The sequence below is a fragment of the Neopelma chrysocephalum genome, unplaced genomic scaffold (assembly GCF_003984885.1).
Source record: "Neopelma chrysocephalum unplaced genomic scaffold, ASM398488v2 Primary Assembly neopelma1_59, whole genome shotgun sequence".
NCBI classification, from domain to species: Eukaryota; Metazoa; Chordata; class Aves; order Passeriformes; family Pipridae; genus Neopelma; species Neopelma chrysocephalum.
The window spans coordinates 22929286-22946432 of record NW_020897714.1 but is presented as its reverse complement, the minus strand read 5'-3'; the positions used below and the strand labels follow the sequence as shown (position 1 = coordinate 22946432).

At 40.1% G+C, this 17147-nt stretch overlaps 1 protein-coding gene across 1 annotated transcript in view; it reads right to left on the bottom strand.

The window, feature by feature from the left end:
• Positions 1-471: 471 nt before the first annotated feature.
• Positions 472-17147, bottom strand: part of LOC113966214 (tyrosine 3-monooxygenase-like) — a 30805-nt gene continuing 14129 nt past the window's right edge. Inside the window, exons 7-12 of the mRNA XM_027680597.1 lie at positions 13897-14026; positions 13177-13246; positions 11461-11517; positions 8657-8752; positions 3054-3187; positions 472-1470 (exon numbers count right to left, since the gene is read on the bottom strand). Coding sequence (XP_027536398.1) covers positions 1311-1470; positions 3054-3187; positions 8657-8752; positions 11461-11517; positions 13177-13246; positions 13897-14026 — 647 coding nt within the window. The 3' untranslated portion in view covers positions 472-1310. The remainder of the gene's footprint in view (positions 1471-3053; positions 3188-8656; positions 8753-11460; positions 11518-13176; positions 13247-13896; positions 14027-17147) is intronic.

The following is a 17147-nucleotide window of genomic DNA, read 5'->3' as shown; positions in this document are numbered from 1 at the left end:
TCTAAGCTGCACAGGATGAATCACATTCGTGGATCGCTATCACCTAGCTCGAGCCATGAGATCCACATTTTGCCTGCTTATGCCACACCTGTAGCCTGCATCGACCCCATCTCTTTGTACTGCTGCTAAGAGGAGAGGGAACCCTTCCTGTCTTGAGCATCGTCTTCTTTTCCTAAGCTTTCTACTTGTGAATAGTAGAGGAAGGAAGGGGACATGAAGAACACGAAACTCTGGAATAGGCACTTATTAGATTGATTCTAGGAAACATGACCTGCAGATTGTAGATAAATTTCAGGAACATCTCAGAGAGGGGCTGGAGAGGCAAACAAGATGAATTGGAGCACATATCAGATATTTGTTCCATAGCAAGGCTATGCAGCTGCTAGTGGTTCATCTTAGGTTTTCCACTAGATGTTCCATATATTTGGCCTTTTGATTATTACCGCAATCATCATGACATCAATAAGAAGCAAAGATTTTTAAAGGCATCCTGGAGAATCTTAATCCCATGAAAAACCAACAGAAACATATTTCTTAAAGGCCTCTTTGCAAATCTTTCCTTACACAAAAATCTTCTCCTCAGAATTCAAATTTCTTATTCAAATTAAGCATCCTTGTATGTGACAGAGCCAGAGTATCTTGGGCCTTTTATTTTCTTCTTTTTCTTTTAGCCAAAGTACAAATATTCTGTGATCTGTAATGCAACAGGAAATCTTTTTGTCATATTTGAAGGCTACTGAATGAGTATTTTAAAAAATAAATAGTGAGCAGGAGTAAAGTGTTCCTCTTACAAAGTCTTGTATTTGCACATTGTAAGGGAACCATTCATAGTTTGTGGGCACAATAGTTGATAATAATTGCTAGCAGCAATGAGCTAGCTGCAAGGACTGCTAACTGTAGGCAGCTAGCCAGCCTAAGAGGTTGTGATCATGTCATGAAGGCAGAAAATAAAAGACTGTGTGGATGAAAAGTTACTGTGCTATTTTGTGATAGATAACTTGAAAAGGTGGCAGGGGAATTAAAAATCCAATAAAGTACAATAACAAATAAATACACTGCAAACAGATGTAGCTCATATCACCTACCAAAAATTGGAGTAATTTGGTCTTTTGTGCCATTGAAACATACTAAATAGGAATTTACTAATGTGTTTAAGTCAGCAGCTTAAATTATGGTGAAAAGATTAGATAAACTGAGCTGGTTTGCACATTAAAGATTTTTGCATCCAACTACAGCTTCATCACTGACTCTTCAAGTGCTGAAACCACCTTCAAGTATCTCAGTGACAGGTGAGATGAACTGCTGTAGTTTTAAGAGATGTTTTCAAGAGCCAAGCAGAGGTTTTTTAGCTCCTCTTTCATCTGACAGAGTGTCTTCTTGACTTTCTGTGGTGTGTTCATAATCTCAATGCTGTTGGTGAAGGGGTCATAGAACAGAGCAAAAGGCTTCTTAATCTTCATTGTGTAGTTTCTGTGGGGGAAGAAGACAGAGCTTCTAGTTCAAAAGGCACTTCCTTAAGTGTAAAACCTGCAGGACCTAATTTCTCACTATGTGGTCATGGACTTATCGGGGAGCAGAGGCTGCTCTGACACGTCCTCACCGATACTCTTTAATGCTGTCTGGTGCAGTACATTCTCCCCATGACTGAACTACTTGCAGCCCTGAAGATCTGCAGTGCCTTCTTTTCAGTGTGGCTGGCTTAGACCCGTCTGTGCTCTCACAGATCTACACTAACACAATTCAGAGTTATTACAACCACAAGCTGAGGAATGCAGGAGCACAGCATGTCTGCCGCCTTCACTTCCAAGAAATAACCTTGAGTAGCTCTTTCTGCATAAAATTCTAAAAACCTGTTGATACTAGGCATCCTCTATTTTTCTGTCTCTATTAAAAGAAAAAAACATGATTGCTTGCCATTTTTGACAATATTTCCATTAAGTACACGCTGGTAGGAACCCCCTGTACTGATGTTGCCATATGTTTTCCGTGCTGACAGATTCTTGTGCCTTTGGTTATTTTGAGCAGCTTTGGCTGTGCAACTGTCTTGAAAAAATGTATTAAAAAGCTTCAAGTCTGAGAATGGTGTATTCCTTGTCCTCATATGTTCTTTTCAGGTTTGCCTGAGTCAAATGCTCTGCAAGTCCTCTCTCTTCTGCCAGTAAGTTCTCACCTACGTTTTTACACATATTAAAAATTTCATGTGAACATTCAGATTTAAGATGAGGAGCCTAATTAGCCATTGCTATAGCCCCAGCAGACAGTGTTTCTGGGGAAGAGACAGGGACAGTAGGGAAGAAGTCTGGCTCAGGTTCTCTTCTTCTAATAAACTCCTCATTTCAGCTCCTACATGCTCCCCAGTAGCTCTACAATCAGCCTCCAGCCAGAATTGGTCATGTTGTTCTAACTGTTGGAGATGAAGGCCAGAATTTAAACTCTGCTTAATTTAAAAAAAAAAAAATAAAAAAGAAAAGAAAAAAAATCCTTACTGCATAACATAACACAGTTAAAGAAATATGTTCAGAAACACCTCAAGCTAATTTGAAATAATGTCATTTGGATTGCAGTCAGCTACTGTGTAGAAATTATATTGCCTGTGAATGCTGATTCTGCATTCTTGTGCAGATATAATCGGAGGAGAAAAGCAATCTTGTTTTTAAGCCCCCTGCTGATCCATGTTAATTCCTGAGACTGCTATAAAATTTCTGTGTGACCTTGGGTAAATCAGTTCTTCATGGCCCCCTATTTGTATGGACTAGCACATAGGGTGGGACTGCACTCTCACTATTAGTTACAGACTTTACTTAAGAAGTTGCTAAAATGAAGCATTGTTAAGATTAAGCATGGGACAGGGCATAGCAAGATATAATTCTGAATTTTTATGAAGCTTTTCTGAGACAAACAAGCTCATATTTAATTTTGTTGTTAAAAAGCCATTAAGCAGATGCAATGAGTTAGCCTGGCATGGTTATTGCAATAGCAGTAGATGTATTTGAGATTAAGACTCAAGCCAGTGTGACCCCCTCAATGAAAATACCCACAATCACTTTACTTACTGAAGCTTGACCTTGGCATCTTCAAAATTTTCTGCTATGAAATAGACAGGCTGGAAAGCTTGATCCTGATAGGGGTGAACTGCAGTCACTTCTGGATCAAAAGGCTTGTACTCTGGCTTGTTTGACAAAGCATACTTTATAGCAGGAACAACACAGGTTAGAGCAGGTGAATGAATAGAGAAAGAATTAGTCCCTGCTGGACTGTGAAATTCTCTTTGTAATATCAAGTCCTGTTCTTTCACATGTCAAAGCTGATTTTCATAATTAGCAATTAATAAACCAAATAATAAATATTAAAAAAAAATTTAAAAAAAAGAAATATATATTTCCTATATTATATTGATGGACTACTGGATACCAGAGCCATGTTGTCAGACATGGAAGGGAAAGTCTATGACACTTAGCAAAATATAAATATCTGGAAGAAAATAATATCATGCTACTTTTCTTCAACTAGTATCATAGAAGATTCCCAGTCCTGTGCAGCAGTACTTCAAAGCCCCCTTGCCCATGTCATAAATCTCACATTTCCTGCACTGAAGAACAGATACAATGCTTCTGTATTTTATGCACAGTTCCTAGGTCAGTATAGCAGTCTAAAATCTTCCTTGAAGCCCAAAATATAGATAAGCAGTATCCTCTGTGTGTGCGTGTTTGTGTCTTTGGACCCACAGAGGTTCTTTTATATGTTCTTCTCAAGTTCTTTTACATTGTCCCTCAGGCAAACAGGAGGATTATGGAAGCCACTTCTGTCCACACTGCAGTCCATAGGCACATCTTTATCATTTGTTTACATATACTGGAGATACCTTTAAACCAGACACCAGTTTAGTACCATCACAGAGTCCTAGGAAGGCAACACAGGTCAGGCTTAAAGTGAGTTCCTAGACAGTTTATCTGCCCCTGAAACCCAAATGAGGTGCTTTAAATCTGGCTCAGCTCTAGTGACATTTGAACTGCATCACAGATGTGCCTGAAAGCTGGTTGTGCCTCCAGTTGGCCAGGTTGGTGTCCCACAGACACTTTGGTGAAGTGTCCTGGGTGCAAACAAAAAGGAAAAAGGCAACCCATCTCAGTCAATGTTAAAACCATTTTATCCACCTTCAGACTGTCCCATCCACCTAGGGACAGTCTTTTAGTACCTACCCCTTCTTTGATATCTGCCTCTTTGCCTTTCTCTCTCCTTCCTCAGCCTTTAGAAGGCTCCCTTCGCTATTTTATAATCCAAATGCCAACTCTTATGGTACTTGTAAATAACTGGTAAGAGTAAATGACACAGCAGAAGACTTTCAGTTCAGTCTACTAACTGAAAAAATTCAGACAGTATCCTTAAGCGCATTTTTTGATATTTCACTGAACTGAGTCTGAACTCTCCATCACTGGAGGCCTGCCTTAACCAGGAGACCAATGTGCTGCAGAACTGGTGCAGAAATACATACATGGCTTTAAAGGAAAAAAAAAAAGAACAATAATATAAAATGCTAAAAGATGGTGTTTTTCTTGCTCTTCATTTCAGTGTGTAATTGAAGAATAAACTTTGGAGAGCACTCATACAATCTAAGGTGGTTGGTGTATACACAAACATGAGGCTGCTCTTAGAATCTTAGAAGCTCTGGGGACTAATGGGAAAAGATTTCAGAAACTCAAAACCTGACAGGGGTCCCGCTATGCTGTCAGTGTTGAGGCAGAACTGAAATCCCATTGATTTAAGTGGAAGTTCAGCTTGAAACTGGATGGCCTTAAAGGCCTCTAAAAGTTAAGTACTAGTTGTGCCGCAAGAAAAGCATATGTAGCACTGAGTGTTGCCAGAAGTGTGGTATGAGCCATAAGATTTTACAGTATGTAGGACAGAGTCCAGCTGAGTGTTAACAGAAGAAGCATTTTGGATAATGTAGAACAGCTGACAGAATATAGTGAAATAAACAGTGCAATACTGAGAGCTGTCAGGGAGGAATTCTTACAGTTCAGAGGAGGCAAGTTTGGCCAGCAGTCAGACCCATTACAACTGTTCAGTTTAGACTTGGGTATGGTTATCCCTCTGATACATAGCTGCTGTTACCAAATCATTTGTTAGATATCAGGGATTCAAGTGCAAGACTCACGCAGATATTGTCTAGCTCTTCCTCTCATTCTCTGCCTTTCCCCCAAGTTTTGCCCTGAGTTTGGGCAGGATCAGTTCATCCAAAGCAAATATCTACCTGAAGCTGAGTTTCAACTGCTGAGAGCATATGCTGTGGAGCAAAGGGAAATGTTTTGAAGATTTCATAGTCAGGATGTGGTTCCCTGGGTTGCAGTCACACACCCACAGAGAGTCAGTCCAGGCTGCAGTTCAGGGATGTTCCCAGGCTTCTTGGTGATGCTAAGTTCTCATACCACATTAGCTGGATGTACTGGTGCTCACCCTCTCCAGCTGCTTAGGTGTTCTCTTCTTGTAGCTAACCATTTAACCTTAGTAACTCCTGCCCTTATTGCCTCCTCAAGGACCAAATCATCCTGTCTTCCTGGTCTAGAAGCCTTCAGTGATGACAAAAACCCTCCTTTGCACAGGCTGATGCAGTGTATCTCCTCCAACACATGACCTGCAGTGATAATCCTACAGTACTTGCTATATTCACTGCCAACAAAGTGCCAAAAACTTCACTGCCTGTGCCAAATATGTTGATCAGCTGAATGATAGGGAATCAAGTCTGGGAACTCCATGCAGAAGCCCACCTCTGGGCCCATGCTGAGAAGAGTGGCAGATAATTTTTAGCATGGATAATGGCTTTCTCCCAAGCAGCAACGAAACTTATCTAGAGCTTTCTCAAGTGCCAGTCTAAAACTGCAAACTGTGTTTTGCAAGAAACTGAAGTCTATCACGAGCCTCGCTATCGTCCAGTCTTCATCTTCTCAAACAGATCTGTCTAGGCTCTGCTTTATTTCTAAAAAAAAAAAAACCACCTTCTAGGAATAGATACTGTACTACACATATTTCCTCTCTTCAGCCGTAAAAGAAACAGTTGGTATACATTTGCAAGTTGCTAGCAGGTGCTTAGGCATAGGACCTCACCGCTTTACTCACACTGCCACTGTCTATACTGAAGTTAGAATCAGATACTTATGCAGAATGCGGGGATGAAATGGAAATATTTCTATATTTCAGCTTGGTTCTAAATAAAAAGATGAATCAGTCAGCCACAGAAGGAAACTTCAGCACCTAAAGCCATGGTTATAATTAACTTGTACATAAAAAGTTTCAGATGCTCAAGGTGAAGTGCACAGAACCACTAAGACATTGTCCCAGAAGCTACACAGTGATGAACTTGCAGAGCTCACACGGGGATTGCACAGGGTGCATAAGAGCATTGCTGGTTAACTACTTGCCCATCTTCAGAATTAGGTGTTATGTATAAGATGAACACATTGTTGGAAGGGGGATAATTCTTCTTCATTACATATTGAATATAAATGCCATCACATCTGCATGTACTTTCAGTAATACGATGGATGAAGACCCAGGTGGACCCAGCTTTATCAAAAGTTTATCCAGTAGCTTTACCCAACAACTACTGATGATACAAGTAATGAAAAGAAACTGCCATTTATCAACTCAAGGATAGTTATGACTTCCATTGTCAGCCTCAGAGGTAGGGAGTTCGAGATGCAGTTGTAGTTTTGTGTTATATAGCACAGTTTTGTGCACAAGCAGTTCTTGCCCACTGCTTTAATCAAAAGCAGAAGAGCTTGTTGGTGTCTGGGGAAGAAAAGGATGGAAAAAGAGGGGAGAGAGCACAAATCTGGTGCACTGAAATCCAGACTCTCCAAAAGCGAGCATTTTATGATGAGACTTTTTTACCTTCATCTGTGTCAAAATTAAACAGGAAAAAAGAGGCAACTTCATGCAGATAGATTCTGGGGTGCATATTGCTATGAAAGCTACATAAGTATCAGCAATAAGATTACCTGCACCCTTTAGTACCCTGTTTAACATGTAAATAAATTTGAATTAAAACTATAAAATATTAAGATAAGCAGATTATAATAAATGTTGCATTGAATTGTGCTTTTACACTGGATCTTTATGGTTTTACCAGGTAAATAAATGCAAGTTTATATTTCCTGTTTGTTGGCAGTGAAAATAGCAAGAACTGAAGGATTCTCAAATAAACCGTAACTTCAGCCTTATCCTAGAACAGATAGACATGTAAACAAAATGCATTGCACTGGAGCCTAATTGGTAGGGGATCTTATTGATCTGCTGTTTCAAAGCAATACACTTCATCGTTCTACAGATGCCTGCTACAGTAGTGCTAGCACACTGAAGTTCATGAGCAATCAGGACAAGATCAGGCTGCTATGTAGAAAGGAAGTCATGTTTATTTTTCTAGAGGGCTAATGAGCATGCAGATCTCTCAGCTTTTCAAGAGAGAAAGCTCTCTACAGATTTTGCTCACAAAAATCACCAAATTGCAAGTGTTGGGAGAAAACCAATGTTAAACTCAGCAAGTGGTAAAATGACGGTTGATATCTGGAAGGGTTCCCCTTTGTGTTAATTTCAGCTGCCCCTCTGTTGGGACTCCTACTTTAAATGTCTTGAATTGACACGGGAAGTGGGCTGACTGTACACCATTAGGACAGTTTTGCAATATGTTTATTGTCATAACAATCCAACGATCTCCAGTTATGGGAGTTCAAGCTATGCTAATTCAGCAATGGTTCCATGTGAATGTAGCCCTGTTAGGCTGCTGGTTTATGTGTTAAGCTTAAGATATATCTCCCATAAAAAAAAAAAAAAAAATTTCTGGTTTATAAAAATGCTTGAAAAGAGTCTTATTTATTTTCCTTTGGCTCTCGTCAAATTTCAAAAAATCATCCTGTGCCTGCACAACCTGAAGCAGTTGAGACCTGCTGATACCAGTTTAGAGCTTTTGTAATTACAAAATCATTACCTGCTTCAGTGCTCTGCAAAACTAAGTTAATATCTCTCCTATCAGCTGTTTGTCCAAAGGAAGGGAAATCCATAAACTTTCTGTAAAGGTGTACAGTTCCTCTTTCCACAGCTAATCTGTCCAAGCAGGGTGTTATCAAACCTGTGTACACAGATTTTCATCTCTGTAAAACTAGAGCTGAAATTAGTTTTGAAATTTATTTAGGAATGTAAAATATTAAAGCATTTTCTTTTTGTAAGTGTCCATGCTATTTACAGTTTCTTTGCACTTTATTTGGTCCAGTCAGTCAGTGCCTTTCTGGTTCATATCTCTGTGAATGTCAATGGCATGGATGAAACAGCTGAGTTCATAGTAGGCATAATATTGCCCTCTAGTGAGTAATTCAGAAAGGTACGTGAGTTTTATGTTAAAGTCAACTGCATTACTACAGATCTAATATTTTAAAGGATGGTTGCTTTCATTGCATTTCATTTCTAGATGGAAGACAGGTACATTACCACAGTAGTTTTTCCTCTACTCAGTAGCTTCTGGGAAAGGAGAATTAATTTCTTCGCAAAAGAAAAATCTGAATTATAAATTGTACCAATTTATGCAGAAGAACATAATTTGCTTTTACCAGAGACTTCAGAAAACTGGATTATATAAATCTTTCAACACTTTGCATTTGACACATACCATAAGCTCCCCATAAGACGAAAGCAGTCCTGCCCCGTAAGCTTTGATCAATCCATTTTGCTTGCAGAGACCAAACTCCACAGTGAACCAATAGAGCTGGGAATAAGAACAGCTTGTGAAAAACAGTTTGAAAAAGGAGGGATTTTTAAGCTTTTCATTTTTCCTTTAATTATCCTTTATCCTTATTCTTTAGTATATTTGTATCTTTGAATTTTATAGTTGTATATTCTAGGAAAATTATTTTTCTCTTAACATATAAAACACACTAAATGTTACACCTATGTTTTCAGAACTTGTTACACTTCCAAAAAAAAAGAAAAGGATGGCAAAGTACCCTTCAAGATTACGCCAATTACATCTTTGTCATGCTCCAGTAGAAAATAAAGATACATTTCTCTGGGCCTTTCTTCTGATAAAGCATGCTTAGGACCATACTTCCTTTACCTGCTGGACAGCAGTGGGATAAAAACAACTCTTGGCTCTGCCAAACTTTTAGTCTTTCCCTTATTATAACATTTAAGGAAACAGACAATTCTGGACACATGGTAAATGAGGCATTTCAAGAATATGGCTTTGTATCCCAACTCTTCAAGGTTCCTTTAGAAACACACAGCACTTTGCTACCTCATACACAGGGATAGACCTTGGCTTCAGATTAGCCATAAGTACTGCATTCTCAGGACCCTGTTTAAAGAACTGCAGAGAATTTGTAAAATAACGTGAAACTTCATATTATTGTCTATTCTTCATCTTACGTACTCTTTCTTTCTCCCACCCTTTTTCATATACCTTTTAATTTTGATGACTTGCTTTTAGCCTGAAAATTTATCATTAAAGAAACAACATGCTAGAATCTTTCTTTTTGCAGAATCCCGAGCTGTTTTCTCTACAGTTCAGCTAATAATTACGCATTTTTATTGTGTTAATAATGTTGATTCTTATTATTTCACAGCAAAAGTCTTTTGAGTATCTACTCATTTCGCAGGAGGCCTTTTTGACTGCCGAATGAGACATAGGAGGAGGAGGAATTTTTTTTTTACTGTTTCTTTAGATATCCTGTATTTGAATTCCAGTTAGTGAGGTTCTTTCAGCTCTCACTGTTTTAACAGGCTACAAGAAATGGTGCTAGCGGCACTCTGTGGATGACATGAACACTGGCAGTTTCTCATCTCTGGTGCATGGATCCACCTGCATAGTGAAGTCACGGGGCTGAATGAAATAATGGCATTTCAAAGTTTGTGTTACAAATATTATAGACCGTAGCAACAAGCAAAGTTGACATTCTTTAAAGGAACTTTTATCTTAAATGTTGTCATAGCATCTAAGCTAGTTGCCTACATTCTCTTTATAATGAACAGAGAATGACAGGGACTTCCAGAGATAATCAGAGAATTCACATTAGATTTTATGTCAGGGTAATGAATACACTAGATTCTTCTCTATCTCCACTTTCTAGAAAAGGAAACTCAAACAGTGAGCCTACATCAGATGTATAAATTTTAAACATTGAGATGTTAGTCCAGAATATATTTACTTTTCAGAATACTTAAATGACACAAAGTTGTATTCTCACAGACTCTGAACTGCAGGTAGCCCTTTCAAAAAGATGCCCTTATTCTACCTCCTCAAACCCTAGAAGATACTATGACAATTTCAGATACGAGACCCATTATTCTTCTAATCTAAATCCTATCTCTAATCTATTCCTATTCAGTCCAGGATCAGTGAGGGATGCTTGCAGGGAAATGCTTTATAAGCCACCAGCCTTAACCCAATCTCACCAAGACCTGGGTAACAATGCAAAATAGCTCTCTGGGACTCATAATTCTTTTCACCCTAGCAAAGGTATGGACCTTAATCTCACTCTAGCCTTTCTAGACCCAGAGAGTGGAAATTGCAGCGGAAATGTGAACTGTCACTGTCATAGTGCCCTCACATCACCAGCCCAGGACCTGTATGATGTTATGAAAAATTCAGCACTGGCACCTTTTGCTCTTCAAATTCTAAAAATAAGGCTAGTCTTACCTAGTCCTGACCTAAGGATGGTTTTGTGCAGATGGATTTTAGGTGAACCACAACCTCCTTCCTGAGTGGGGCTGTGGGCTGGGAGAGGAATTTCAGGAGTTACAGTTTCCTCCCATCCACTACCTTTTCTAAATGAATCTCACCCAGGTGGGTGACAGCAAGGCTCCATTCCTCCTCTGAAAAAGTCATCAAGACTGGCAAATGGATGTCATTATTCGAAAAAAATCACCGGCCTCCAGAGGACTTTCAGAACAAGTTAAAATATCAGTAAAGGACTTCATGAGTTGTTTTGACAGATGTATAGTGACTCAGAATGGAATGACAGTACCTACTCTCAAATTGCTGTTAAGTGCTCACCTATTTTGTGAGGTTAATGAATATGAGGTGAATCAAATTCTGATGGTTCTCTGCACCTTGTGTAGGAGAAAATTCAGGTATGACATTTGATATCTAATCTATTGGGTAAATCTGGAAAGTGAGTTGGGATCATCCTGTGGCTGAAATTGTAAAAACTCAGCTTAAGAAATATGTTCTTATAAAATCGAGAAGTGTAAGTGTATTCTCAGGTGGAATTACATGCTTCTGGGCTCCCCCAGAGGGACTCCAGTCTCTGCTCCAGAACCTTCCTAACCTGTGGAGGAGGAGGAGGAGACAATCCTGCTGATGCTTCCATTATGTAGTTAACCTGAGACACAAGAAGAGCCTTCCCTGCGCAGTAAGGGATATGCAGCGAATCGTTTGGGGTTTGTCTCCAATATTAAACTGCCATCTGTACTTACTGTGGCCAGTTTCTCAATCTCCACTTCAGATGATCCAAGAGAAGCCAGTCCAATATCCTAAAGCAAGTAAGCAAGCAGGCAGGGTTACACTAGTGTGATTATTCAGCCCAAGGGAGAGAAAGAGGGGAAGGGGGAGGACCACATCATTTCTAGCATGAATAGCATGAACTATTCATTGTTTTTGTCACCCAAAATGACCTTCTACGGCTTCCAGGATGCCTACCTCTCCCTGGCCCCCAGCTACATACCACTGGGAGCCACATTAGATGAGCGTTTAATCCTCAGTGTTCTCTGTGTAAAATTAACCATCTCTTGGCTTAATTCTGGACTGTCTATCTCAGACAGAGATTTATAGAGAGGCAAGAGAAGGAAGGACAGCAAGGTGGGTTTTATCTTTGCCATTACCTTTCTGTCTCTCACACCTTCTGAGAGCCCTTATGAGTGGGTCAGATCTGTGCAGGGAGGGTTCTATTTACTTTCATCTGTGCCTCCTGTCTCTTTTCTGCTGTCTCAGAAGCCATATCATGCAGCAAACAAACAAAATTAGGGCACTTTTGCCATTCATCATCTCATGTTGAATGCAACAAAAAAGAATTTTCATGGAGTGAATTTCAACTGTGAAAACACTTTGTGGGAAAAATAAAGTGAAATGTGAAAATTCACTTAATGGGATCCCATGTTGTATAGTCTGTGTTATTGATGGGAAAAGAAGAAAACTGAAAGCTGTGAAATTGCTATAAACTTTTATTTCTAATGTGTCTTGAGTTCTGGTATTGAACTAAACTGGAGAGGTTTCTTCCAGAATAAATTATAGAGGACTAGGATATTTAAAGCACTACTCCTCTGATTCTGATAATAACCAATATCCATGATCAAAAGGGTAACTGCCATGTATTCAAGTTGATACAACTGGAAAAACCACATTATATGAGTTGAACTGATTTTCTTTTCAAAATATTCTGACAGGAACCTTCATCATGTTACCCCTCTGATCTTATTTCCAGTTTCCACACTAGCCACTGATTGATAAGCCTGGACAATGAGTTACCTTCTTCCCTCTGTTATGGTTTTGAGCAACATTCATAGTTCTGAAGTCTTTAATTATGTGAGGTTGTTGAGTTCACTTGGGTCTGACACTGACTCCTCATACTAAATACTCCCTTGTATTATTGTACAAATAAGCTCGGTTTGCTTTTTGAAGCCTCCTCTTCACTGTGAGCAATGCTGTGAGAATCTGGTGAGTCGTAAAAGGAAAAAGTGCTCTGATGAATGACGTGGTGATGGACACAATTAAAGTCTCATGTGAGATAAAAACATATATCCAGAGACAGAACCAGCTTGGGGGCTCAGCGGCTGTTGCTGTTTAGGTTCATGTGGTGCAGGACAGGAAGCCAGGAGAGCAACATTGTCAGTAAAGCTCCACCACCAGCACCACAGAGACATCCTTCTCCAGACTGACACAGCCCTCCCACACAGAGAAGTCCCACAAGCACTCCCTGCCCTTCCTTTTACACCGTGTCCGTAGGGAGCAGCGCTACCACTCCCTTGGAGTAAATGTCTCCCAGAGTGCTGCTAAGCCCACCACCCCTGGAGGTTGTGATTCAGGGACAATCCAGTCTTAAAATTACATTTTATGGTAAGCTGCATGTATTTAAGGCACATTTGGCCTGCTATCCAGAGCAGTTGCTTAAACAGTCAGCAGAACAAGCTTCTTACCTGTGAGAACTGGGCAAACTCCTTGTCAGCTAGCATGGGAACATGACCCAGCAACTCATGGCAACAGTCTCTGAAAAATAAGTGACCTTCATGTCTGTTAAAGGCTTCTTTTTCTGCCCTTCATTAACTTTCCATGAAGAACTTCAGCCAACGGACCCCAAGGGGAGCCAGTACAAGAGCTGCTCCACAGTGGATGCCCCCATACCTGTCCTGGCTCTACAAGGAGTGTGACAGAACATTCCCTTCTGCCATGGGAAGCCAGCTGCCCCCTGCTACCTTGTCTATTGTCTCACTTGGGATGGCATGGACACCAACCTTCTATGTCACAACATCTTTGAAAGGCCCCTGTTTTGTCCCAGGATACAAAAAAAGCGTCTGTGTGAACTTGTAATTTCTCATGAAATGTTATTGCTGTTGTCTGGCCAGCACTTACTGGGAGAGTTTCACAGCAGGAAATCAAACCCCAGCAGATGGTAACTGAAGGCAGGATGAAAAGATTAAACCAGATATTCTCCAGTCTTTTCCTTCCCCAGACAACTTTGCAAGAGGGACAGAGAACCACACCCTCTCATGCATGACTTCCACTTCTAACTCTCCAGCTACCAGTTTCCTAAATTGTTTCATTCTGTGGACTACTGGATAGAGCTCCAGGGCCATTCCCAAGAGAATGATCCCCAACACATTCAGAAAGACAGGATTACTCCAGGGCATCAAACTTACGGTTCCGGGGAATGCATAGGAGAAGAGAAATGCCTTCGTGTGCACGGGAAGACACGAAATGCCAGGCTGGCAAGGAAGTCACGAGCAGACAGCAGTCCTGCAGCTGGTCTCAGCTGGAAACCTGTTCTCTCTGCAAAGGGAAGGAGACCAAACTTAGGCATTTCTAGGGTTAACTACCCTAGAAATAGGGACCTAATATGTCCCTTCACCAAGCATAGTAGGTAAACCCTAGCTTATCGTTATTGGTTTGCCCCTCTACTGCTGTGGCATCAGTTACTGTAGCATCAAATCACTTAGCCATCCATCCTACATGCATACACACAGCCATGATATGAGGTATGGGAGTATTGCCTATCCCAGTTCCCATTTTTAGCACATTTACACACATTTATATACTATGTCCCACACAGCAGTGGTATGTCTGAGGTCACACGTGATCCTTATGATCAAGCAGGGAACAGAACCTGCATTTTCAGTTCTGGCTTGTCTCTTAAGTCTTGGATTATCTCTCTAACTTCCTGTATAGCACATGTAAAAGAAAAACAGGAGTTAGACAAGTGATACAACCCATCCCTATCCTTGTCTGAGAGCACCTGGCTCTTCCCTGAGTCTAGGTTACTGTTTAGCCCTCTTCTGAAACCTTTCTTCTTCCCTGCACTGAAACCTCTGGTACTTTGCACTGTTGAAGACAGAAGTAGGTGGATCATGGGTCTGCTCTAGTTAGGGCAATTCTTCTATTCCTCAGTTGGCATAGTTCAACATAACCCAGAGGTAGAATTGGAACGTACTATTCAACTCCATTTCCCTTCAGCTCCACATAACTAGCTGGGCACAGTCAAAACTTGCTGTCAATTTCGTCTTTCTGCCTGAACTTCATTAGAACATGCAGAAGAAAGAGCAATGGGTCATCGTCAGACATAAGGGTCCTGGAATTTAGCCCTTAACCATTTAATATCAGAGTCTCCAAGAGTGCTTTCTCTTGTTTTTCCCAGTTTTTGTTTGTTTGTTTGTTTTGTTGGATTTTTTTTGTGTCTTCGTTTTTACCATGATGTTTGTCTAGAACTACACAGCCTCCCAGTAATGTGATCATACACATTTTGCTTTGCATGTGTCCATAGAACAGGACAGAAGAATGCCATACTCTTGCACTTGAATTTCAGCTTGTGCTACCAGTGTTACCCCAGGACACCCTGCATTACTATGAAAGGTCTGTGAGAGATGACTAATAAAGTAACCAGTCTGACAGTCAACAGAACACACAATCTACATTTCCATGGGAAACATGTTGGTGGTCTGCAAAGCTAAGAAAATTGAAAATCACTGCTTTCAAAGTGAGCCAATGATAATCTTTTTGAAGTCCTATATTCAAAATCTGTGTTGCATTCTCAGCTCCTATAAATGACATTTCATCTTCTTTAAAGCATAAAACTACATTTTAAAAAAAAGAGAAGTGGCTTTATTCTCCCTTCTCTACCCATATTCTATTGTGTCATGAAGCCAGGAACCTAATTTTTTTTATGTAAACAAACAAAAAAATCCCACCCAGAAACCAAGCCATTTACAAGATTTGTTTTAATTTGGTTTTTAATGTTTCTTTCAGAATTTCTTGTCTTACTCTATGAGGCTATTTCTCATTAAAAAAGAAAAAAAGTAGAGAGAGGAAGAAAAAAAAGGAAAAAGGATGCTTCAAAGAATTAGAAGTGACAAACATATGAAGCAATACACAAATGAGGGGACAGCAAGGAGTGCTTCTACCTGACATTGTGATGGACTAGATGGTGGGCATTTGCCACAGTTACCTTCTGTTGCTCCACTGAATTCAAAGGTAATGGGTACAGAACTGCCACAAAGCTGAATCAGAAGTGGTGGTATTCTCCCCCCTCCTCAATTAAGAAAGCAGGGGGTTTGGGGAAAAAGACTGGCAACTATGTCTCCTTAAGTACTGGCCAGGAACTGACACAAGAAGGGTAGGTAATCCCTTGCTGCTCATGCCATACTAAGCCAATCCAGAAGAATGTGAAAATCTCAGAAGGCTGAATTCTGAGTCTGAGTGAACTGAAAACTGCACTAGCCGAAAAATATGTTCTACGAAAACCAAGATCTAAGTAACTCAGTTTTGGAAGGACTATGAAAGAGTCTAGGGAAATTTATATTGTTGTGGCATCCATGTTGGAGGAACAGCAGGGAAAATGAAAATTACAACCTATGTTCCTTGAGATGCCCTTTTAAATATAGGCCAGTGTATCAGACAGTCTGCTGATGGAACAGACTTGGCCAGTTGCCTTGAAAACCATAGGAAAAAGTTATCTGCTGAAGGTAATACCTGCAAAATTTGAACTTCTATTTCACTACTGCACAATAAAACAAGCGATCAGTAGAAAATTAGGGGTGTGGCTGGTGGAACCTGCTGCCCAAAGATCTGTGAAATCAAAATGACTTGAAAAGAAGGTCTTGAGTAGTTGACCTAAAGTGATCTCCAAGACTTAATTCTTGGCCTAAAGACTGGTGTATACACGCAGCCTGTGCATTGTAGTATGAGCTTGCTTGAGTTCGCTGACTGTAATCTCTTCCAGCTGTGGAGGACAATGACTGCCTAAATCCAAACATCTTTCCTAGAAAGAAAGATGTGCCTAGGTTCATCTACTTAACCCTTTAGAAAAACACTTGCCATGTTAAATGGCAAACCACTTGCCATGTTTAACCATTTAAATCCCCTTTAACTAATTATGAAATATTTATGATGTACAGTTCATTTCTGTTCAAACTAATGTCGCTAACAGCCAGGTAACACTAGAGAGATCTTGTTTTGAAGACAAAAGCAATTGCTTTCTTAGGTTCCCAGATATTGCTGAGTAAAAGAGAAGATGAAAGTTTTTCTGGCTTTGTGGGCTGGTTGTAACATGATCACTTTCTCTCTGCTTTATCCCTCTCTCTCTCTCCCACTCTCTCTCTCTCTCTTTCTCTCCATTCCTGTAGTTTATTATTTTCAAAGCTGTTCCAGAGGAGGTTCAGAACGGAAATGTTTCTTCACTTGCAGAGTGGTCAAACACTGGAATAGGCTTCCTAGAAAAGTGGTTAATGCCCCAAACCTGTCAGTGTTTTATTAAGGTCAACGACCTTAATGACGTGCTTTAACTTTTGGTCAGCCCTGAATTGGCCTGGCAGTTGAACCAAATGGTCACTGTAGATCCCTTCCCACTGAAATATTCTATTCTATTCTATTCTATTCTATTCTATTCTATTCTATTCTA